This window comes from Apus apus, chromosome 1 (assembly GCF_020740795.1).
Source record: "Apus apus isolate bApuApu2 chromosome 1, bApuApu2.pri.cur, whole genome shotgun sequence".
NCBI classification, from domain to species: Eukaryota; Metazoa; Chordata; class Aves; order Apodiformes; family Apodidae; genus Apus; species Apus apus.
Genome location: NC_067282.1, coordinates 2,301,801 through 2,327,215, shown reverse-complemented (window position 1 = coordinate 2,327,215; position 25,415 = coordinate 2,301,801). Strand labels below are relative to the sequence as shown.

Below are 25,415 nucleotides of genomic sequence, written 5' to 3'. Positions count from 1 at the left end.
ACTGTTTCCAGTCTCTTGAAAAACAAAACACTTTAAAGTTCTGGGTTTCCAAGGGTTCAGGTCTGGTCAAGTAGTAAATGAACCAAACACATATCAGACACTTTTACTCCTTTTGTTGGGAAAAACTTGCTCTAAACTTCAACCACAGTACAAAATAAACCTGAAAGGCATTTAGAGAAGACTGAGCAGTGGTTATACCCAAAGCTTTCAAAACAGGATTTGTGCCCTGATGTGCCAAATATTGTGCATAGGAGTACAAGACAAACCCTGCCTCAGGGAGCACAAAACATACCTGGTTAAACTACACATTAAAAGAACAAAGGTAAAAGAAACTCAGGGGGGAAAAAAACAGTAAGTCACAGCTTGTCATTTCCTTGCTTATATCAGATAAGAGTAATTTTTATCCATTAAAGCAAGCAAGGTTTCAGGAAATGCTATCCATGGCAGAAAGTGGGAAGGTTCCTGAAGGAAGAGAGAGGCTCACAGATGAGGTCCATGAATTCCACAGGTGTTAACACTTTATATCTGAAAGTCAAGCTTTGTCTCAAGAGCACACACCCTACTCGTTAAGAAAAATTATACACTACATCTTTTTCCTACACTAACACATCATGCCATGGCTTGATAACAGACTTCCCACCTTCCTATCTCTTTCAATTTCAAAATCTAGTGCTTATATACACTATGAAGCAGTTTAACTTGGCAAATCACATGTGTTTATGTCAGCTTAACTATATCAGGAATCCATTTTCCTTTTGATTACTAAGTTTTGGTTGTATTTTAAACATATATTGAGGCAGAAGAGTTAAGGCACAGAGATGATGACAACTACATAGTACACAAGTGATGTAACAGACAGAGCATGCTTACCAGGGGGTGGTCCCCAAAATTATTCTGGAGACATGGCTCTAGGCACAGCCAGTGGTGTCAACTCTCCTTTCCACAGGCTCACAGAAGGATTGGGATTGGAAGGGACCTCTGGAGATGTAGTCCAACTCCCTGCTAAAGCAGGTGCTACAAGATCACATCCAAGTAAGTTTTGGAAGTCTCCAGAGGAGACTCCACAACCTCTTTGGGCAGCCTCTCCCAGGGCTCCATCAGCTTCACAGTATAGAAGTTTCCCTCAGGTTTAGATGGAACTTCTTGTGTTCCAGTTTGCATCTATTGCCCCTTATCCTGTCACTGGGCACCACTGAGAAGAGTCTGGCCCCATCCACCTGACTCCCACCCTGTAGATATTTATAAGCACTGATGAGATCACCTCTCAGTCTCCTCTTTTCCAGGCAAGACAGACCCAGCTCTCTCAGCCTTTTCTTCATAACTGAGATGCTCCAGTCTCCTAATCCTCTTTGTAGCCCTTTGCTGGACTCTCTCCAGCAATTTCTTGTCTTCCTTGAACTTAGGGGCCCAGAACTCGACATAATACTCCAGATGTGGCCTCACTAGACAGAACAGAGGAGGAGGATGACCTCCCTTCAACCTGCTAGCCACAGTTTTGTTAATGCACCCCAGGATGCCACTTCTTGGCCACAAGGGCACGTTGCTGGCTCATGGTTAACTAGCTGTCCAGCAGGACTCCCAGGTGTTTCTCCCCAGAGCTGCTTTCCAGCAGGCCAACCCCTGACCTGTACCTGTGCCTAGGCTTATTCCTCCCCAGGTGCAAGACCCTACACTTGCCCTATTCTACCCAACCACGTTGTTCAACCCACCTTGTCTACCAGAACAAGCAGCACAGCCTCCAGCACTGCCTGATCTCAAGCTGCAGGTGCTGTGATCAGTACAGGTTGGAAGGCCAATATCAGCTCCTCCCCAAGTTAACATTGGCCTTTGCTGATCAGTACAAATTGCCTGTGGGCAAGGAGAGGCAGGCTTTCATCTGAATGAAAGGGTGACTGTTGTTACAGCTAATCCAGTCTCATTTCAACCTATTTTATCTTGGCATGAGTGATAGGAAAGGAGAAAAAGAAAATCTTCCAACGAGTTTGCAAAAAACCATATGTAAGTTCCCCAATTCAGAATGATCTGGCTGGGTATCAGCCCACTGCTACCCTAAGAGACTTTCAGGAATGAAACTTCTCCTAAAAACTTCTGGCTCTACACAGCTGGAGAAGGTACTTTGTGGTTTTTCAGGTGCAGTCCCTTCCTCTGAACATTAAAATGAATGCTTGGCACTTTACAAGATGAGGACTCGGCTCTGGCTTCAACCTGTGCTCTTTCAAGAACACTTTTCCCTAAGCAGTTAAATTGGCCACAGATTCAGACAGTGCATTCTTTCTGAACTGTACGTTTTATGATCTTAGTTTAGGGGCCTCATAAAAGATGTAGTGTGCAAGTCACAGTATCCTACACTCAAAGGGTCATAACCACTGCATCTACACCGATACCCACAGAACTCTTAAAGACACTTTTGCTCTGGAGTGTTTATTGCCAAAACAAATTTCTAGTCCTAACATTTCTGCCGTTCAGTTTCCCATGGAAAAATTTAATAGTTTCTATTATAAAGTTGATTTTCTCACATGTTAGAGAGTCAAACAGAGCCAGGAACTGGACATCTTGCCTCATTTCATGTTTAAGAGCTGCATTTCAGTTCAGTATCTTACACATGGCAACAGTACATAAGTACTGAACTTTTCTTCTATATAGAAATATATCCCTTTCACTGCAACTAAAATACATCAAGAAGAATTTTGCTTTTCTTCTGTGCTTCTTTGAATGTTACTTACCTCATACATTAGACAAGCAACTGAAACAAGAAATGCCATTCCCAAGAAAGCTACACTAGCTGATTGTCCTCTAGCAGGTTAAACAAAGCAAGTAAATGTTGTCTGCCACCATGTGGACACAGCCACTCTGGCCACACAAAAGGAGGACTAGACACAAAGTTCCTTGCTTGGATCTCTGGTGTACTGATGTGAAAACAAACATCCTTGGGGGAGCTGACAAAAGATTGTTTGAGTGATTTTTTTCATGTCAAATAGCAAAGTTCATCTGTTGCTAATGACTGTCAGATGAAAGCAGAACTATTCTTTGGCCAAGGCTGAGCAAATCATGCCAATGTGAATAGGAGTATCAGTCTAACATCACTTAACAGTTGTCTGACAAAACAAATCAAGACTGGATCAGAAGAGGAGCCTTGTCTTGTAAGGTGATCCTGAGCATGCATTCATCCTCAAATGAAAAAAAAACACAAAAACAACCAACCCTTAATTCATGGAGTGTTACAAACAAAAAGATTTCACAAAACCTGGAGGTGATGCCTCAGAAGGTATGCTCTGACTGCCACCAACTGCAGAGCCTCCCTGACAAACACCAGCCACGAACTGGAGTAAGACCTGCTGCCTGGAGCAGCTCTGCTATGAAGACAGGCTAAGAAAATTGGGGCTGTTCAGCCTAGAGAAGGCTTTGGGGAGACCTTGGACCACCTTCCAGTGCCTGAAGTGGCTTCAGGAAAGCTGGGGAGGGGCTTTTCACCAGAGAGGGCAGTGACAGGACAAGGGGGAATGGTTTTAAGCTGAAAGAGGGAAGATTAAGGTCAGACATCAGGAAGAAATTCTTCCCCATGAGGGCAGGAAGGCACTGGAACAGGTTGCCCAGGGAGGTTGTGGCTGCCCCTCCCTGGAGGTGTTGAAGGGCAGGCTGGATGAGGCTTGTGCAGCCTGGGCTGGTGGGAGGTGGCCTTGCTCACAGCAGGGGGTTGGAATCTCATTATTTTTAAGGTCCCTTCCAACCTTCACCACTCCATGATTCTATGCTGCAGCTGACCTGTGCACCTCATGCACTTTCTGTTCAGAGCGATGAGCACTCAGAGATGCCAGCTTGGCCGTGCTGGGTTTGCTTATCCTCCCCAAAAAAACCCTCACACCACTTCAGTGAGCTCCTAATATTCATCCACTATCACAAGGAGACGTTCACGGTGTAATCTCAACTCCTCCCCTGTGAAAACCAATGCAGGAGTTCATTTCATTTCCTCCTACTAAAGCCTCATTTCCCTCAGATGCAGTAGTTGCAATTTGTAGGACCAGCTACCTACTGAATGATCTCCCAGTCCCTAAAGCTTTGGAGAGCTGAGAAATTCACTGCCATTTTTAGCTATTGGATTGTGTTTCACCTTTGACGATGCTCTGGAATGACAGAGTTTTTGGGTTGTTGATATTATTAAACATAAATCACTCATTTTCCTTTGAAAAAAAAAAAAAAAATCACATTTCTATGTTCGTTAGAGTCAAAGAGCTCAATTCTTCACTGGAAATTTATGGTCTTACCTAATATTACCCAACTTAAAAAGCTACTCTGTGAACTTCGTGAGGGATTCAATTTTACCAACAGAAAATATGGGGATTGAAACAATTTGTGCTCACGTACAGATGGAAGTTATTAAGATCTCTCGGAATTAACACACATTGTTTTGACTTCGGAATGTAACAGCAAAGCAAGTTTCTCCAAATAAATGCTTTACCAAGCTAGCACTGGGCTGCTTCTAATTCCAGCTCAATTCTCCAGAGTGCAAGATGTGGTTTTCATTGTTATTATCCTGCTGTTTTACAAAACAGTACCACTTTATCTCTAGAAGATTTTTTTTAGTTCAGTCATTTTATTTTATATCAGTCTCGCTTCTTTCCTGTGCAGGTTTCTCCTTCTCCCCAGAACTCCAGGTTCTTTTTCCAGGTGAAAGGAAGAACAAATTAAAATCTGTGAAACCAGGGAAGCTGATACAAATCTTTTCAAGTGTTGTTTTTGTTTTTTTTTTTTTAAGCTAATGCAAGTTTTCTCTGGGCTCTTTGTTTCTCCCCTACAGTGATGATGATTTGCATGAATGACCCAAGTCAGGTGATGGAGACCCAAGCTCTTCAGGCTCCAGGAGGGTCAGCACTGTTTCTCCCAGATACCTCCAATCTTCCCACAGCAGCCAAAGGGAATTAAGCAACCAATCCACATTTATTCAGGACAGCATAATTTGCAGAACTGGTTCACTGACTTAAGGTCAATGCCTTTGGGCCTTAAAAGTATTCCCTCATAGGTTGTGATGGTCTAGAGACAAGGAAGAGGGAGCTGTTCACTCTCCATCCAAACATTTTCACACATTGACATGAACTAAGCATATCTGGAAGCTTTTCTTGAAAGAGCCTTAAGATCTTCTAAAAGCTACTTAAATTCAACAGTTCCAGCCTCCAAAGGGGGACACACACAGGGTTTTAGATCAAGTCAGCCCCTGAGTACAGCACTCTTGTGCTGTATCTCTGCATGCTATTTACCTGCTCTGCTTTTGTGCTGCTTTCACCATGGATTTTCCCCTTGGCAGAACTATAAAAAGCTGCAATAATTGACCAAGGATATCAAACCAAAGGTGACTGCAACAGTTGATGTGGACTTCAGTAACACTTCCCTGATAAAGTAAGTAGTAGAAGCTCCTCAAAACCTCTTATTGACTTTTATTGTGTTTTTTATACTCAACAGCATACAATCTCAAGCATTAACAACTGACCCACTGGTGGTGAAGAAACCACTTCAAAGTCTGGCCACCAACTACTCCAGCTTGTACCAGGACCAGTGACCTCACGTAAATTTGGAAACTTTCTTTTACACAACTACATACTGAAAGTCTTCATTTACTGTTACGAGTTTAATCACATGCCAATGATTTCAGAAAGCAATTGCAAGGACTTGGAAGGCATCACAGGTGAGTGACCATGTGCTCAACTGTCCATAGTCCTTTAGAAACTAGACAAGGACAAAATGAGAATGAAAGATTTCAGTAGGTCCAACTGGTGGTAACAACTCAGAGATGACAAGTCCGAGAGAGAAACAGGGAAACAAGTGAAGTGGTGACAGTTCCTGTAAAAAAATACTGGAGGTACAAGTGCCAACTAGCCCAGACTACAAGAACTGGAAAAACTACCCACTTGGGCTCAATGAAGAGTTCATCATCTCAACTAAGCAGCACAGAGGGCCTGCACCACAGAACTGAACAGCAAACTCAGAATAGGAACAAAAACATGAAAGGCTGAAAAGCAAAGCAAGCAGCATCACCACTCACAAGTTACTGAATGAGCTAATGTATTTACATAAGCAGAGATTAAGGAAAGCATTGATTTGATAGTAATGGAGAGAGAAAGCTATCAAAGCAGTTGAAGAAAAGAATATTTAATCCCTTTTTCTCACTAGTCTTCCCTATGAAAGTCAAGTGTGAACAGCTGGCTGCCATTATTAATACCAGCAACAAAGAGTCACAGTCTACGTTCTATTAACAGCTTGGTTAAGTGAATTTCCAAGATTAGCAGGACTTGATTAACTTCATCTTAAGATATTTTAGCCTTTAAGTAATTTCAGAGCCATTGGAGTTATCTTCCAAAATACACTAAGCATGGGCAAGATACCAGAAGTCTGGAAAATGGTTAATGCAATTCAAGCTTAAAAAACAAACAACACAAAAAGACCCAGAAGCTTCACTTCAATTTGGGGTAGGGAATGGGGAGAAAGTAGTGGAAGAGAGACCTGGAAAAACAAACCAAACAACTAGAAACTAGGAACAAAAAAGGATCAGATTTTTCAAGAGGAAAACTGTCAGACCAACCTAATTTCAAGCCTTGACAAACAGGTTAGAAACAGAAATGTCGCATTTCTGTCGAAGTTTAAATAAATCTCTTGGCACTTTATGGTGTAATATGCTCACAAATATGCTGGGGAAATGGGATATTGATGAAGTATGAATGAATACAGAGCAGTAAGTACTCTTTGGGTGGAGTTAAACAACAGTTACTGCTGAAAATGGAAGTGCTAGTGAAGTGGGGCTCCACCAGGGTCTAGGCTTTACACCATAGTTCTAGTCAACATTTGAAACTCATGACCTGATAATTAATAGACTTCATGGAATCATAGAATGGTTTGAGTTGGAAGGGACCTTAAAGATCATCTAGTTCCAACTAGATGGGCAGGGAGCCCTTCCACTAGACCAGGCTGCTCCAAGCCCCATCCAACCTGCCCTTCAACACTTCCAAGGATGGGGCAGCCACAGCTTCCCTGGGCAACCTGGGCCAGTGTCTCTCACCACACTCACACTAAAGAATTTCTTTCTTTCTCTTTCAGTTTTAATCCATTACCCCTTGTCCTCTTCTACAGCCCCTTAGGTTTAGATGCAGACAACACAAAGCTGAGGCTGAATTCTGAACCTACCTTTCCTCACCTGTAGTTATGCCAACAAATCAGAAACACAATTAGGAACAAAAAGGTGCATCTTTAAGGATACATTCAGGGTGCTGCATGTAGAACATGAATTACATGAGTCACCTACACAAGTTCAGAACAGACTATTTTGCTGCTGTGCAGAAGAGGCTTGGGGTTGCAGGCTGCACTGAATCACAAAATTCACCATGTTAGACTGTTAAGAGTACAAACCTATCAGAACCTGGGAAAAAAATGACAAGACCTGTGAAGCATTTCATAGAATCCCTGAATGCCAGGTTGGAAGGGACCTCAAGGACCATCTGGTCCAACCTTTCCAGGCACGACTCCAGTTGATAGGAGGTGGCTCAGCACCCTGGCAAGCTAAGACTTCAAACTGCCCAATGCGGGGGAATCCACCACTTCCCTTGGGAGATTGTTCCAATGTTGGACTGTCCTTGTGGGGAAACATCTACCTCTTGTCTCCAATGGGAATCTCCCCAGGAGCAACTTGTGCCCATGACCTCTTGCCTTTTCCATGGGACTCCTTGTAAATAGGGAGTCTCCATCTTCTTGGCAGCCACCCTTTAAGGACTGGAACACGGTGATAAGGTCCCCCATCCTACTCAATGTTTTGAAGGCAACAGTCACAGTGTATCCAGCTTTGGACACTGCACTTCAGGAAAGATATGGATTCAGATGGACAATAGGAGAAAAGAAATCAGGAGACATGACTCATGAGATAACACTTTAGAAATGAGAAGCTGTCTTGCAACGCATGAAAGTTTGCAAAGAGGAAGAGATTTAAATGAAGAGATGATTATAATAAGTGATGATGTGACTGAACAGAAGCAAAACAGATTTGGATTAGATGTCAGAAAAGTCTTTCAAGGCCAGGACAGTCAAGCAGTGAAACTAAGTAGTACTTAGATCACACATACTCCTTAGGGCAAAGTTCTACCAACATCTGCCAGGGAGAGCATAAGAGCAGCTGACCCTGCCCTAGGACTAGGTACCAGTCTAAATGGCCTCCTCTGGTCCCTTTCAGACCAGCTTTTTGAACACTTTCTTAATTCCACATCAAAGGTGTTAGCAGCAGGTAGTAGTACCATCTCAAATACAAGTTTGTAAACTTATAAACTTCTGGATTTTCCAAATTAAAGGCTGACTTAAAAAATACATTAAGAGCAAGAAAGTAAGGAAGTGTATAAGAGGTTTTGGGTTTTTTTAATATAATGTCATGCATTTGCAAGACAAGAGAACACAAAAAGATGGAAAATCTTACCAAAAGCATAGGGGTAGAGCATTACTTAAAGTAATAAAACATCAAAATTAAAGCCACAGCAATGAGAATAACATGAATGAATCCTCAATGATGACAGAATAAAAATGTCAGAAAACATTTAAGTCTCCCAGGGGAAGTGGTGGATTCCCCCACACTGGGCAGTTTGAAGTCTCAGCTTGACAGGGTGCTGAGCCACCTCAGATCAACTAGAGTAGTACCTGGAAAGGTTGGACCAGATGATCCTTGAGGTCCTTTCCAACCTGGCATTCTAGGATTTCATGATTCTTTTCCAACAGTAGGTGCTGTGTCCAACCCCCCTGCTGCACCACGAACACCCAGGGCAGGTCACACAGGAACGTGTCCAGATGGGTCTTGAAAGTCTCCAGAGAAGGAGACTCCACAGCCTCTCTGGGCAGCCTGTCCCAGGGCTCTGCCACCCTCACAGGAAAGAAGTTTCTCCTCATGTTGAGGTGGAACTTCCTGTGTTGTCACTTGGTGCCATTTCTCCTCATCCTGTCACAGGCACCACTGAACAGAGACTGGCCCCTTCTTGACACCCACCCTTTAAATATTTATAAACATTAATAAGATCCCCTCTCAGTCTTCTCTTCTCCAGACTAACCAGCCCCAGGTCTCTCAGCCTTTTCTCATATGACAGAGTCATTATTTGCTGACAAGCCTTCCTCTAATCACCACAGAAGAAAATCTCTACCACAAAGAAATAAGGTAAGTGAAGAATATGATCTGAAGAACATCCCCCACTAGTTCACAGATGTTCACCATAGAGAAAAGCATCACAGGACAGTAGATGCACACTCACATCCTACTGACACTAAGCAGAGGGTGGATATCAAGAAAAGAAAACATCTCGGGGTACCAACCTGTGCTATATTTTTGTTGAGAAGATACACTCCGTATTCAAACTGAAGCTTCTCTCCTCCTTTTGGATATAAAGGAAATCTGATGGGAAAGAAAAAAAAAAAAAAGGAAAAAATAATTTAAAGGGAAATTATTCAGTAAACTTCAAAAATCCATCTGAGAAGGTAAAGATTTAAAAACCCTCCCTTGCTGACTTCTCCCAGGAACTCCCTTCACAGCATGTGCTTTGCAACTCCAATCAATCAGCCTGATAAACTGATGTCAACATTCAGCTAATCAATTACATTTCTAATGTATTTTAGGTTTTTAGAAGATGCTTTATGACTGGCCCAGTGCTGCAACATTCCTCTCACTAAGTGAAGCATGTTTGAAGAAGCACAGAGCAGAACATCAGCCCCATGTTATTCCTCTGTATTCAGTATTTGGTTGGTTAATTTCCAAATATAAATCATCTTTTAGGAGAGGTGTTATCTTTCAATTAAATTGTTATTTAGTGATTGAAAGAGCCCAAATCTCTTCTCACACAGGAGACATTTGCAGGTTTGTTTACCAACACACCAGAAGAACACTTAGAGGGTACCAGTGATTCCTTTCTCTTCAACACACCCACCAAAGGCTCAAGTCAGTTACAGCATCAGAGGTCACTACAGTCCTTGCAAACATTATTTCCCTAATGTTTATTTCTCCTATTTAATAAATAAAGCATTTTTCACAGTTTTAAATACTTAGATTCAGCTTATGAGAAAGCATCACAGCTTACTTGTCTTAACTGCTGCATGAGGGTAGAGAACCAGAAGTTTAGTCCTTTAAGTATTGAAACCATTTGACAGTCTGAATTAAATACTATCATTTAATGTGTATATTCTATGATTCTTTGCTGAAGGGAAGCAGTTCCCATAAGCAGTTTTAATATTTGTACACTGAGTTTCTTCGGGTTGTTTTTTAAGTCTTCCTTACCTGCAGAGGTTCTGAGGTCATCGTGGCCAATCCAGCAATCTTAGTACAATCTAAACTTCATGTTTATGGGAACTATACTATGAAAAGGGCTTTTGCCTTTTGAAGAGTTGTATGTTCTGCAGCTCTTAATCAAGATGCTGAGTGTATTGTCTGCACAAAACCCCCATTACATCAGAAACCAAAGTCTCTCTCAAATATAAGATAACAAATACAGGAGATCAATATCTACTAGAAACAACACACATTCTAGAGGGGTGATTAGGCAAAGTGTATTTTATCATCAATCAGCCCCAGAGCAGAGTGCATTTGCAACTTTTAAGGAGCATTATATAGAGCCATTAAAGCTAAAGGTTAACAGGTCACGATCACAGCAGATCAAATATTAAGACATCAGCTTCAAGTTTTATGCTACTTTCAAACTCACTGGGTCACTTCAAGTTGAGGAATATAAAAATCACCATGAACAGTATATATCTAGCTCACCTTGCTTAATAGATCTATAAATCCAACTAGTTCCCCATGCAAGAAAATAAAATCTTTCCAAGTGAACACATGCTACAAAAACCCCACTATGCACCATCCTAAGTGTAAACTCCAAATAAAAAGGAATTCATTTCATTATCTACTATTACACTACCCAAATAGAGCAAGATTTAGATTTAAAGGATACCTTTACAATTAACAGTATAAAACTCATTCAACCTTGACTATAAAAGCACCATTAGGAACACAAGCCATGTTTCTCTAGAAGATAGTATTTCATTAAGTCCCTAATAATAGTATACATGTTTGCCATGACTAGACACAGAGATCTTTGATATGTCTAGGACAGACAAGAGGATAAAACCTGGTTCACAGTGTTTGCTACCATCTCCCCTACACAGTTTCTTCCAAGCTGCAAAGATCAGGCTCTTCTCTTTACCACACTGGTACTGATTCTTTGCTAACATTCACATTTCTGTCTTCTAACTTCCACTAATTGATCTTGAAAGACTCTAAACCACACACATCCTCCTGTCAGCTTTCATAACATAATCATTTACATGAAAGTCTTGAAAAATGACACAGGATGTCTTTGTGTATGCAAATTTATGACTCAGAGAAAAAACATTCCCAACTTTTCTACCTCTCTGTGTTATCTTGCTTGCCCATTAAACCTGGTCATAAGTAATAAACTTAAGGAAGAGGAACCACAACATTTTATATAGTGTTTTGTTGAGAAGAATTGAAAGCAACTTTCACTGCTGGCTCCCTCTGTGAAATTCTTGCCTGTTCCTTAGAAAAGAACAACTGTAAGCTGAATCTCTCTCACTTTGGTACCTTAAGTCTGCTGTGTAAGGTTTCATTTATACTTGTTAAAAAAAAAAATACATTTGAAAACTACTATTTTAGTATTTTTATAATCACAATGCACTCAATAAAATGCAAAATGGCATCTGCCTGCCCACTCTACTCCAGCATGTACCTTCCTTGCTTCCATTCTTGCTGGTATATTTGGGGGAGGAAAATAATCATTAAGCTCTTTAAAGCAGAACACAGATACTTGCCCTAAGATGAACAGTTAGAAGGAATAAGTGTGATATGTTTAGTGGAAAGAAGAAAATAAACAAGCCACAGGTGTCTATTGTGTGATGACCAGAAGGGATCATCTGAGAGAAGTTACTAAGGAATTTTACTTTTCAATAGTGGGTAGACTTCTTAAAATAAAGCTCTAGCACACCTTGAATTTACTATATATACCTTTTTTCCTGTATACAGAGAGCACACTGCTCAGCTGGCACAGAACAGTAATCATTTTCATAGTGACTCACAAAGATGACCTTAATTCAGCAAACATTCACTTGATCCAGCAAAAAACATTTAATAACTTCTAAACAGGTTAACCCCACTTGGAGCTGTTTCTGCACCTCGTGCTTCCACCGTACTCCAGGCTATTCTTGCTCCACTTAAAACATCTGAGATATCAGCAACAAGAGCCTGCGCTGTGAAAAAGGGAATAACAAACTAGCAAGCACATGGAAAGGCAGCTTCAGCATCTCTGACAATTGTGCCAAAGATGCTGAAATGCAGAAAGTCCCACTCTGAATTCAAAAGGTGGAGAGCACTGGATGAAAGTGATCCAAACTGCACACCAGACTGATTTTAACCAGATGGTCAATATGTGTGCCTTTAAGATCTAAGATAACACAAGGAGGATTCTCAGTCTTTAAAGCTTACGTTTGTTTTGGAAGGTTCATGTTTTGCTTATTTAATCCTGAGGGACTGTGACAAATGCAAAGTTTTGATTAATTTATTTGAGTCACGTGTTCTGTTTTATAGGATTCACTGGGATGGAAGTCAGATGACCAGTGTTTCCCAGCTGTACCACACAGCAGGAACAGAGAAAAATCCATAATAAACCATAAAACATTCACATGTGTGACATTTTTAGACACACAGCTCACCTCCCCTTTCGTGCCATGTCACTTTGGGCACAAGTTGTTGTGTTCTACTTGTGACCCCCACAATGACAGAAGAGTTTCTGTCCTGGTGAAGGAGAACACTACCAAACTTCCAGCCTCAAAACACACACGAGGCTTCTGCTAACCCTACATATATTCAAGAGCCAAGTCTCCTCAGTCTCACAAGCAGAGGTTTTCATTGCCGTTTCTCAAGAGCAACAGTAAAAACCACTAAAAATCAGAGGCAGTTACAAGGCACTTCTTATTATCACTGACAAATTTCATTTTAGCAGAGCATAGGATAGAGATGGTAACTCATCCCCCCCTTACTTCCTTCCCATCTCTCCTGCTCAGAGGCTTCCCAAGAACAAACATCTCCTCTCTACCTGCAATCTTAATTCCAACAAGTCAACATTGGACTTTGACACAGGACCAGCCTGCCCAGAGAGGTGGTGGAGTCACCATCCCTGGAAGTGTTGAAAAGAAATACAGATGTGGTGCTTAGGGACGTGATTTTAAGCACTGAACAGGTAAATCAAGTTATGGTAGAGGGGATTTAGGTTATGGTTGGACTCTGGGGAAGAAAAGAACAGTTTCCCACAGATGATCTTCAAGGTCCCTTCCAACAAGGACGATTCTATGATTCTATTCTATGAACATCACCTGCTTTATAGGGAATGGGGAGAAAATAGTGGAAGAGAGACCTGGAAAAACAAACCAAACAACTAGAAACTAGGAACAAAAAAGGATCAGATTTTTCAAGAGGAAAACTGTCAGACCAACCTAACTTCAAGCCTTGACAAACAGGTTAGAAACAGAAATGTCACATTTCTGTCGGAATTTAAATAAATCTCTTGGCACTTTATGGTGTAATATGCTCACAAATATGCTGGGGAAATGGGATATTGATGAAGTATGAATGAATACAGAGCAATAAGTACTCTCTGGGTGGAGTTAAACAACAGTTACTGCTGAAAATGGAAGTGCTAGTGAAGTGGGGCTCCACCAGGGTCTAGGCTTTACACCACAGTTCTAGTCAACATTTGAAACTCATGACCTGATAATTAATAGACTCATGGAATCATAGAATGGTTTGAGTTGGAAGGGACCTTAAAGATCATCTAGTTCCAACTAGATGAGCAGGGAGGCCTACCACTAGACCAGGCTGCTCCAAGCCCCATCCAACCTGCCCTTCAACACTGCCAGGGATGGGGCAGCCACAGCTGCTCTGGGCAACCTGGGCCAGGGTCTCACCACCCTCTGCTTTATTTCAACCTATGTCCTATTAATTACTGCTACACTTCCTAAGGAGACCTGAGCTGCCAGATAAAGCAGGTTATCTGGCAATTCTAAAGATTCAGGCACAAAAAAGTCTAATGTACCATCTCTAAAGCGAGTTCAAACCACCATGTATCTCAGCTATTGTAACACTTCCCTCTAAATAAACTTCATCCCTCCTGTGGGACAAAGACTAATTCACTTCCCAGTGCTGATTTCAGCCTTATTTTTCATGATTCAAGATATCCAGATCATATCAAGATATAAAACTATGTTTAAGTGCTGCTGAAAGTAGATCTGAGAAATTTCAGTAGTAGAAGGTAGAGAAAAGCCTCTTACCAGGATGTTTCTTTTTCATATTCACAGCTTAAGGGGAGATGCCTACAGTTTGGATGAAGCAGGTTTGGTGGCTTTTGTCCTTATAAAAAGTATTTGTTATTTCTTAATAAAACAAAGGGGTTTATAACCCAGCTCTTACAGTTTCTGAACGTATGTACTAAACCACTGGTTTTGGTAAGACAGTATGGGTAGCAAGTTTGCTACGACAGTGTCTCCAACTAAAATTGCCCACTAATACTGATGTATTTAAAAATCAGAAAACTAACTAAAAAAATTCAACAAGGGCAAGTGCAGAGTCTTGCATCTGGGGAAGAACCAGCTCATGTAGCAGCACAGGTTGGGGGCTGACCTGCTGGAGAGCAGTGCAGGAGAAAGGGACATGGGGGTCCTGGAGGACAGGAGGATGACCATGAGCCAGCAGTGTGCCCTTGTGGCCAAGAAGGCCAATGGATCCTGGGGTGCATTAGAAAGGGGGTGGTTAGTAGGGCAAGGGAGGTTCTCCTGCCCCTCTGTTCTGCCTTGGTGAGGCTGCATCTGGAATATTGTGTCCAGTTCTGGGCCCCTCAGTTCAGGAAGGACAGGGAACTGCTGGAGAGAGGCCAGGGCAGAGCCACAGAGATGCTGGAGGGAGTGGAACATCTCCCTGATGAGGAAAGGCTGAGGGAGCTGGGTCTCTTGAGCTTGGAGAAGAGGAGACTGAGGGGCCACCTCACCCATGGTTACAGACACGTTCAGGGCAGTGTCAGGAGGATGGAGCCAGGCTTTGTTCAGTGATGTCCAGTGACAGGACAAGGGGCAATGGGTGCAAACTGGAGCACAGGAGGTTCCATGGGAATATCAGGAAGAACTTCTTTCCTGTGAGAGTGACAGAGCCCTGGGCCAGGCTGCCCAGAGAGGCTGTGGAGTCTCCTTCTCTGGAGACATTCCAACCCTCCTGGACACGTTCCTGTGTGATGTGCTCTGGGTGACCCTGCTCTGGCAGGGGGGTTGGGCTGGGTGATCTTCCCATGTCCCTTCCAGCCCCAAATATTCTGTGTTTATGTGTGTAACTACAGAAAAAAGGTCTTTAAAAGATTGCTTATGTTGCCCACAGATACTGACTCTGGAAAACTAGAGGCCTGCTTCAAAGCTGATGATGTGATTAGCCTAATTTCAGTGTTTCAAGCAGCAGACCATCCTCCTTACAACTCAAAAATAAATTGGGCTCAATATCCTACTCTAACCACTAAGAAGCTCACCTTCCTACCTTTTCAGCTGACCTTAGACAAGTACTTATCAGCCATCAAAATCTCATTTAATTTTACAGCCTCAGCTAATCTTGAGCTGTTTTACACAGTAACTTCAGTGTTTGATGAACATGCAGTAAATCACCACAGGGTTTTTCGTTCAGTCAGATGGTAACTGTTAGGAAAAGCTGGAAGAATCCTTATTCCATACATTTATTTCAGACCTCAAGTATCTCTTCTTAATTCAAGCCCAAATACATTTACTGTTGTGTTCTGTGATTTATGAACTCCTCTGTATCCAGAAAAATCACATATGTACCAATATATTGGTGGCCAATTTTTATTGTCTATAACCGTCTGTCTTTAATAGAAACTATATTTAAAGCTTAAGAAATTGCTTCATTTTTAACTGCTTTCACCTGCTTCTACTTTGCTATTACACCATATGTTTTAAGTCTTTTATTCTCTCTTTGGTTCAGGTTTCTGGTATATCCCGAATTATATTAAGAAGTCTCAAAGTTTAATCTCTACTTCAGAAAAGTCTTTAGGGAAGAAGTCAGTAAAATCATTATTTTTACACATCTAACTGTTTTCCACAGGCTGAAGTGTGGCACAATTTAAATAGCATATTACATCCCATTTGGCAAATATAAGTAGAATTCCAACTCTTAGTTTGGAGCAGAAGATCAGAAGAAGCTCATCAACTTCATTCAAGGTCAGGCTGGATGGGGCTCTGAGCAATCTGTTCCAGTGTGAGATGTCCCTGCTTATTGCAGGGGGGTTGGACTAGATGACCTGTAGAGGTCCCTTCCAAGCCAAGACATTCCATGGTCCTAGGACTAAATGAAGCCAGTATCACTGTATTTTCACACCACTTGCAATACCTTTGATACTTCCTGCCCAACTGCACCCACTGAATTTTTCAGAGGACAAACATGCCATGGCTTTTCCCTTCACTTCTTATTTTCAAGGACAGTGAGCAGAATGGCTGCAGTAAGGTGACTGTAGAGCAGACTTGGCAGAATGCAGCTGAAACCCAATTGTTCAGTATTACACAGATAAAGAACTGATGCAATTTCTGTGACTGTAACAGTCATTAGTGTGATAGCAAAGAGTCATCCATCACATCTAGGGAGTAACTGTGCCTCACACAGCACTACCAAAAATAGGGCAGTTTGGAAAATAAGGAATTTCAAGCTTAAACTCAGGGACAGGACACCCTACAGGAAGGTAGGACTAAACAGCCCAATCCAGATAAGATAATGACCTGAAAAAGGCACAAGTTCTTGCTTGATATGACTGAAGTATGAGGAGTGTACAAGAAGAAGGTTTAAATATTTACTGATGTTTGAGTTATTTCAATCTCACCCCCTTTTGGGGGGGTACAAGGGGGGCAGGCAGGGGAGGAAGAAGCTCCTGTATTCTCTCCAACCCAACCACATCCTGTTTGCTCACTGTAAAGGAATGTTGTACCCAGAGGAGAAAACTTGTGTTATTTTCAAGTTCTGGGACTTCTCTGAACCAGAATAAAGAAAAGCTTTAAAGGAGGACTACCATTGTCCAACCTGCTCACTTGAAACCACTATGCCCCAGGAAACTTCAAATCAAGCATTAGGAAAAGTAGGCTGCTAAAGAGCCACAGGCACCAAAACATCCAGCACTTCCCACCAGAAGAGCAAGGCAAAAGAAGCTTTGGCTGCACAGCTTCAAACCCTGCTTCTTCTCAGATAAGCTGTTATATCACAGACCTTACACAGCAGACCCAAGCAGCTGAGAGCTTGTTGGAAGGAACATAGCTACAACACAACAGAATGAAACTGCCTTCACCACCAGATGTCTTAAATCTAGAGATCCAACACTGAGCCTAGAATCACAGACTGGCTTGGGTTGGAAGGGGCATTAAAGATCATCTAGTTCCAACCCCCTGCATGGGCAGGGACACCTCCCAGCAGCCCAGGCTGCTCCAAGCCCCATCCAACCTGCCCTTCAACACTGCCAGGGATGGGGCAGCCACAGCTTCTCTGGGCAACCTGGGCCAGGGTCTCACCAACCTCACAGCAAAGAGTATCTTCCTAATGTCTAAGTGCTTCATACCAATGTACCAGCTGATGGTGGAGGCCACAAACCAACCTCAAGGTGACTACTGGCGCACCAGGAACAGCTCACTAGTCTGCCAACAATCAGCATGATCAGAAAAGTGCTTAAACTCAAAAAGATCCCCACCTGGGGAGCAATGCTGACATCAAACAGAAAGGCAGGAAAAAGGATTACAAGCATGCACTTTCCTTTGTTAGAGATGAGATTAAGACATGAATATGATTCACAAATCACAAGTCAATTCAGATTTGATTGCCATATGGGTTGGAGTTCCTACTTGAGAGAAAAAGCTATACTTGTAAAACAAAGTTGATGACAAAAATACAAACTGTCAAGGGGAAAAAAGCACATCCTCATTCAAGCTTTACACAATACACAGATAATTAGTTTACTGGGAAAGGAAAACATGTTGGCAGCTTCACTTTATGCAATGTATATCCCAAATGCCTATCTGAATAGCTCAACAAGAAGATAATGGAAAGCAGAAGCACTGCCATCTTTCTATTAAGAAGTGTAACTGCTGTGACCTTGCTCTTGGAGAATGTACAATAGCTTCAATATGTGCAGGCTGTACAGAGGAACAGGAAACAGAGACTCAGGTTATGGAAGCTGGGCAGTTCTCAGTAAAACAGTCACTGATTTATCTCCCTGATAAGGAAAGGCTGAGAGCTGGGACTGCTCAACCTGGAGAAGAGAAGGCTGAGAGGAGACCTTCTGAATGCCTGGCAGTATCTCGGGGTGGGTGCAGGAGGATGGAGCCAGACTCTGCTCAGCAGTGCCCAGGGACAGGACGAGGGGCAACGGGCACAGGCTGGAACATGGGAAGTGCCCCTGAAAGATGAGGGAAAACTTCTTGCCTGTGAGGGTGACAGAGCCCTGGGACAGGCTGCCCAGGGAGGGTGTGGAGTCCCCTTCTCTGCAGATATTCCAGCCCCTGGATGCAGCCCTGGGTGATCCTGCTTCAGCAGGGGAGTTGGACCAGATGATCTCTAGAGGTCCCTTCCAACTCTGCCAATTCTGTGATTTCTACAACAGGGCCTCCTTATACTAGTTCAGCAAATAACCCTTTCAAACACCTGAAAAATACAGCTAGCAATCCACAGAACAAGTGACACTGATGGCTCTTTGCAGACTGTAAATCCCCATGATATCTTGATATCATGGGAATATAGCTTGAATTCCAGGCTTGCTACATGCACACAGTGATGGATACCCCACAACACATGGACTATCTGTGAGGATAGAACTGACAACCTCCACTATCACAACTTCCTATCTCCCTGCCACTGAAGGATCACTTTTAACTAGAGGACACTTGATACAAGTCAAGTCTCTGCTTATTGAAAAATGAAGTAATGTTTTGAAAAATAATCTCATTGGGAGTATCGCGTTCCAATGGGAGTAAATTAAGACTAAGATGTCTTCACAGAAACATTTCTCAGCTGTAGATGTCTGGGGTCAGTAGTCTCATCCACTGCAGTAAACAAAACCTGCTTTTTCAGGCTGGGCAGTAGGATGTAAAAGCTCCTGGTTCCCAGAAACAGTATTAGAAGTATCTACATTTATTAAAGAACACCTGATCTAATTCTTCATCTACGCACAATAATATTTGCTGACCAAATGAAGGCAAAAGCATTATTTTGGTGACCAAGAATAAAATAACTCTAGATTCTAGCTAAATATCCTCAAGAATGTGGAACGTAAAATCACAGTTCAAGATAAGTTCATGGCAAAAAGCATTCTTTGAGCAATAAAGCTGCACAGTTAGCACACACTCAATCTACCAGAAAGAATCAACTTTGCTTTGACAGCGATTAGATTTCTCAACAAACCATCTCCCTCCATCTGATTTGAGTCTGCCAAGATTTCTTCCCAAAGCTGCCATTTTATTATCTCAGCCAAAGCACCAAAAATGACTAAAGGCTTCTCCATTGAGTGGGAGGATGTTAATGTCAGTGAAAAAGTTATTCTTCACTTGCTTGTGTCATGTTTTTTGAGACTATTTTGTTGAAAGTGGCTTATCTGTTACCAGGCACAAAGCAATAACCACCTTAGCTCTAGTAAGTCAGTTCAGACTGATTTTTCCACCCCACGAAACAGGAGCAAAACAGCAGAACCACTTTTAGACCACACTCATTCAACAAGTGGTTTCCAAATGCTCCAAAATTACCCTCCATGCCTGATCTCCAACACTTATCTCTACTTTCTTGCAAATCCAGCTTGTCACACTTGAAAAATAAAATAAAATCAAAATGAAAGACAACACAGTTCATTGAGAAAGGTTATTTGGAAGCAGTCTGGTAGCAGAACTGGTTTTGATATAAAACTTGCTTGATTCATAGGCCTGAGAAATGAAAGCTTTTCCATCAGAACTTACACTGTCAGTAACTTAGAATGCATGACTTAATACACACATTATAACATACACACATCTTCTTTAGTAGTGCAAATGAGAATGTTTAAAAAGCAACAGCAACATATCAAAATAACTGATTTAGCATGTGCAGATTAAAAGTACATCTGGCCTGACTGCTCTTAACTTTTCCACTTCTCTCAAATGTGGCTCCCTCAACTAATTAAAAGCATCCCAAACTGGGCTAAACCAACCTGCTGGTGTGAATTCAAGACTTGACCAGCAAGCCAGGGAGATGAGTTAACATTCACACACAGTGCTGCAGCCCTTTGGCCCTGCACTTGCACATGGGCTTTAAGTTCTACAGGAGCTGTATCAGGAAAAAGTCACTCATGGCTTTCAATCCTTGAGGAATCCAGGACTTCTCTGAACATCCAACAAGAGCAGCTGCATTGCATGCTTGGTACACTCTTCAGTTGCTATGGGACTGCCTCATGCCAGTAAAAAACGACCTGCTTTTTACTATTCATGCCTTTGTACTTCCCAAGTGGGCTACTACAATGAAATGAAACTGTTTTAAGGTATTAGAATCCAGAGACTTCCAGCTTTTTTTGCAATGCTGGAGCACCCCTGTGATATAAGAGGCTGGACAATCACATTTTGTTTCCTGATGCCAGCAGATCTTCCCAACCCTAACTCGGAACATCTTTCAGAACACCTAGCTAAATTAAATAGCAAGACAAAAAATTACTAATAATTTAATTACTAATAATTACAATCTCCTGGCAAGCTCAAAGTTTGCAATAACGACGAAGCTGAGCTCCAGAAAAATATAGTTTGGATGTCTCACTGAAATAGTTTCTGGAAAATTACTTTAGGATCAGACCTCACCTTTAACTGCAAACACACCATTTGTTTTGATCCTGTTTTCTGAAAGAATACAGTAGGGCAAATATCCTAGTAACAACAGAAGGTGCTCAGGCAGGACAAAAAGTGGCATAATGTACAAAACCAAGCAGACTAGAAGTCATTCCAACCAGGCAAGTCAGGGAACTAATCATGAAACTACCCATCATTGCTACTTAGGCCATTCCCACTTTTATGCCATAGAGTGATTTTCTCAGAAATGAAAAATGCAAATAGCTTGTCAAGATTTGTTTCAAAACTAACAAGTACATCAAGTGTCTCTCAAGACTGTCACTTTATATAGAAATTTAAGCAGTTAATACTATTTCTCCAGAAACAAAAATATGAATTGCTCTCAATATTTAGTTCTCCCAAAGTTTAATTTCAGTTTCAGAACACAGCTCTGGCAAAGAAAGTGATCAAGTTCAATTCTTCAAGTGTCCTCAACACCCAGGGCACAGGAAAATGGCAGCACATGCAGCTTCACTCCTCCTCATGCCATTTCACACACCTGTCTGGCTCCTCAGATAAGTGAAAAAACAGTAATAGAACAGCAAAGAGGCCAGATGCCTTTGAATGCAGATGTCCTAGACTGAACTGCAGCTGTTTGTGTCACCTCCGGCCTGTTGGTGTCTGTATTTGTCAAGCAGAGTGGAAGACAAGACCTTAAATCTTTCTCTAGACTATAAGATGCCAAGGAAACCATTACAGCAGTTTCCTGTTATCTCAGCTAATGGCAAATGTTCCTGCAAAAAATACACTAGATTAGATCAGGCTTCCCCTATGACTGTGAAGGGCCTGTTTGGTTTTTTACTACTTAATTTTTAAACTGTGCATCTACATTTTTCACTTGTATAACAACAGGTGGCAACAAGTTCAATACTTAAACACACAACACAAGAATAAAAAAACAGAAAAAAACCCATAGCACCTCTTTGAGAGGAGACAACTCTGAAATGACTGTATGTGCCTCAGTAGCTACACTTGAAAACTATGACCTTCTTATTGCCTTTTAAACACAAAGGCCTTTTTAAATAATGAATTCTGCCCCTTCATGTTTTCCCTCTAACCTGAAATATGACTTTGAGGTGATCACTTTCTTACTACTATTATTTTTCTAATCCTTCCTTAACACACTGCAGTAAGAATAAGATGTAGCATCCCAGTGCCTGAAGGGGCTCAGGAAAGCTGGGGAGGGGCTTTTCACCAGAGAGGGCAGTGACAGGACAAGGGGAGATGGGTTTAAGCTGAAAGAGGGAAGATTGAGGTCAGACATCAGGAAGAAATTCTTCCCCATGAGGGTAGGAAGGCACTGGAACAGGTTGCCCAGGGAAGTTGTTGATGCCCCCTCCCTGGAGGTGTTGAAGGGCAGGTTGGATGGGGCTTGTGCAGCCTGGGCTGCTGGGAGGTGTCCCTGCTCATGGCAGGGGGGTTGGAACCTGATGGTCTTTGAAGTCCCTTCCAACCTTCACCATCCTGTGATTCTATGAGCCAGAACATACTGCATGTACTGTTAAATTGAATAATATTACAGAGAAAAATATTAGCAAAACTATGTCTTGAAACCATTCTTCTTTCTAAATTACCTAGCAGAGAAGTAAAGGTTCTTGAAAAATCTTTCTAAATACACAGTACAAATGAGAATGCAAAAATACGACAGAAATAATTGCTCTGAATGGTCACTTCACTTGTCCAGAGTCATGTAGGGTACCAGAAAGGTGATGAAAACCCATAGAATGTTATTTTTCTTCGAGGAGTGTAAGAATATTCAAGCTGTCTCTATTCTTAAATATCCAACTGGCAGGTTTTAAAGTGTCATGTGAAGTTTCAATTATAAAATGTGTAGCAACCCGGCACGGCTTTGAGTCAACAGAGGTGCCAAAAGCCTCCCACACAGATGGCATGAGTGTGCTTTACTGTACTCTCTTTAAAACTAACAAGAAGACTGAGACTGTTTCAAAAGGTTCAGTAGCTCCCAGACAGAAAAATGCAGGCATTTATTTTCTGAGATGTTCAGCTTCTATCAGCATTCAAAGAAGAGAATTGAAAACTACCTAAAAAATAGGACAACAGCAGCACCACCAACACAGGCAGCATCACAAAGTATGTCTCACACTCCTTATTTTGCTCTACACTGGAAGATATCTTGAGTTTAAAAATCACAGGATCCTAGAATGCCAGGTTGGGAGAGACCTCAAGGAACACCTGGTCCAACCTTTCCAGGCACTACTCCAGTTGACAGGAGGTGGCTCAGCACCCTGTCAAGTTGAGACTTCAAACTGCCCAATGTGGGGGAATCCACCACTTCCCTTGGGAGACTGTTCCAATGTTGGACTGTCCTGATGGGGAAACATTTCCCTCTTGTGTCCAATGGGAATCTCCCCAGGAGCAACTTGTGCCCATGACCCCTTGTCTTTTCCACGGGACTCCTTGTAAATAGGGAGTCTCCATCTTCTTGGCAGCCACCCTTTAAGGACTGGAACATGGTGATAAGGTCTCCCTGAAGCCTTCTCTTCTCCAGGCTGAGCAAGCCCAGTGTTCTCAGCCTCTCCTCATCTGGCAGGTCCTCCAGTCCTCTGATCATCCTTGTGGCCCTTCTCTGGACCCTCTTCAGCCTGTCCCACCCTTTTTGTAAAGGGGGGACCAGGCTAACAGAAGCACTAGATGCAGGTCTTGACAGACACTGTCAGAACATACCATAAATAGTCTAATCTCAGCATTGTTCCTATGCTTATGAGGATGTGCTGAAGTGCCATGTTTCAGTTCTGCAAGAACTGAATTTAGGTGGCTCATTCAGTGAGCACATTTGTCCCTGGAGAAAGGCACATGCTGCTGTCCCAAGCAGCTTGAAATTGGGGGTTATGGATCCATCCTTTGGTTTGAAATCTTTTGAGTCCAGAATATCTAAGGAGTGGTAGTTTTTCTTCCTACATGTTTGATACACTCTGGAGAAGTTGTCACAGACCACTGAAGTGGTGCATTAATGAGTTATTTAGTAAAAATTACATTCTTGCCTTACCCTTGGTGGTTCAGAAAGTCATAAAAAGTAGATTTATGGGAGAAAATTTATGGACCAAAACTCTTCTGTGCGCTACAAGAAGGGAGAAGTTATTAAACAGTTTACAAACACTAAGATCTCTAATATTACAGAGCTGACCATATATTGTGTGCTACTGGCTGGTGTTCTCTACCTCATTCTGCCTTCAAGAATGTGGCCAGGCACGAGTGCTGAGATCTCACCACAGCCTCCTGTTGGACTCTTCCACCTTAACATTAATTGCAGCAGACAAAACTGAACACTTCTACAAGAACCTTGAGATGTAAGTGACCTGGATCATCTAAGTAAACAAATCTGAAGCAAATAAAGGATTTTCCAGATGTTAACTTACATCCCAAAAGCTCTCAAAATATTTAATCACCTTATAATAAGGGGTTTAAAAAGCTGGTGCAGAAACTTGGAAGTTTAGTAACATATTTATATGGTACAAGATCAGAAACAAACACAAGTACTTATGAAATTGAGTGAAAACATCAGCTGTTCCCCAATACATCATTTTTAGAAGCTTTTAATGTGGATCTCAGGCAACCCTGCAGTCCAGGAAAAAAAAAAAAATTGCAAAGCCAAGTAAAAATCTTTAACCTAGTCAATAATCATGACTCTATGTGTTATAATAAAGGCTGAGAATAGAGAAAACCTCACTGTCATTACTCAACAGTTTACACTGGAGTTTAAAAGCTGCTAAAGGATAGGTCACTGAAATTAAGAAATGGAATAAGGCCTGTTAATTGCTATGTTCAATTCAGTTAGGAGCAGGTGAGAAACATGAGGAATTAGTTTAGAAAAAAACCTGCAAGTTATAGCAACTGAAGTCCTGAGAGAGCTCTAGAGTTGACTCTCCAATAGCTGGGAAAAGAGGATGTCAGGCAGGAGCTAATCCTGAAAAAATCTTGCAGAACACAGGTAAATGGCCCAACAGGGATTTATACACTTAGCTAAACTCCTCCTTTTTAGAAATCTATTGTGAAATAAAGTATTGAGTCATAAGGGTTTGGAAGTCTACAGCATGAAGGACTAAACCTTCCAATCTGTCTCAGACAAGAGGAAATTGGTTTAATCTTCATACACCCACACACAGGCAGCTCTAACTCCTCAGAAATTTGTTTTCCAGATAGAAATGTTCTAGTTTGCTACCCTTCTGAAAGTGATGTACAGGAAGGAGTATGAACATATGCTTGGAGAACAAAATTGAAGCAAAACAGATTAATGTTCTATCAAGCTGCCCAGGAAGTGTTTGGACAAGTTATTAAAGCAGTATCAAAATTAATTTGCAAGACATAATTATATAGTCATATTTTATTATGCCAAAACAGGAAGACCTCAGTGAGTTTAACCCTTCAGGCAAGTTATCTCAGCTGTCCTGCTAAAAGTCACTCAATTCAAAGAGAAATCAGACACTTCCAAGCATCCCAATCCTGTCAACCATGCACAGTAAGAC

General features: G+C 41.8%; 1 protein-coding gene across 1 annotated transcript in view; it reads right to left on the bottom strand.

The window, feature by feature from the left end:
- Positions 1-25,415, bottom strand: part of UVRAG (UV radiation resistance associated) — a 113,851-nt gene that overhangs the window by 26,206 nt on the left and 62,230 nt on the right. Inside the window, exon 13 of the mRNA XM_051608689.1 lies at positions 9,325-9,403. Within this exon, the coding sequence (XP_051464649.1) occupies positions 9,325-9,403 (79 nt within the window). The remainder of the gene's footprint in view (positions 1-9,324; positions 9,404-25,415) is intronic.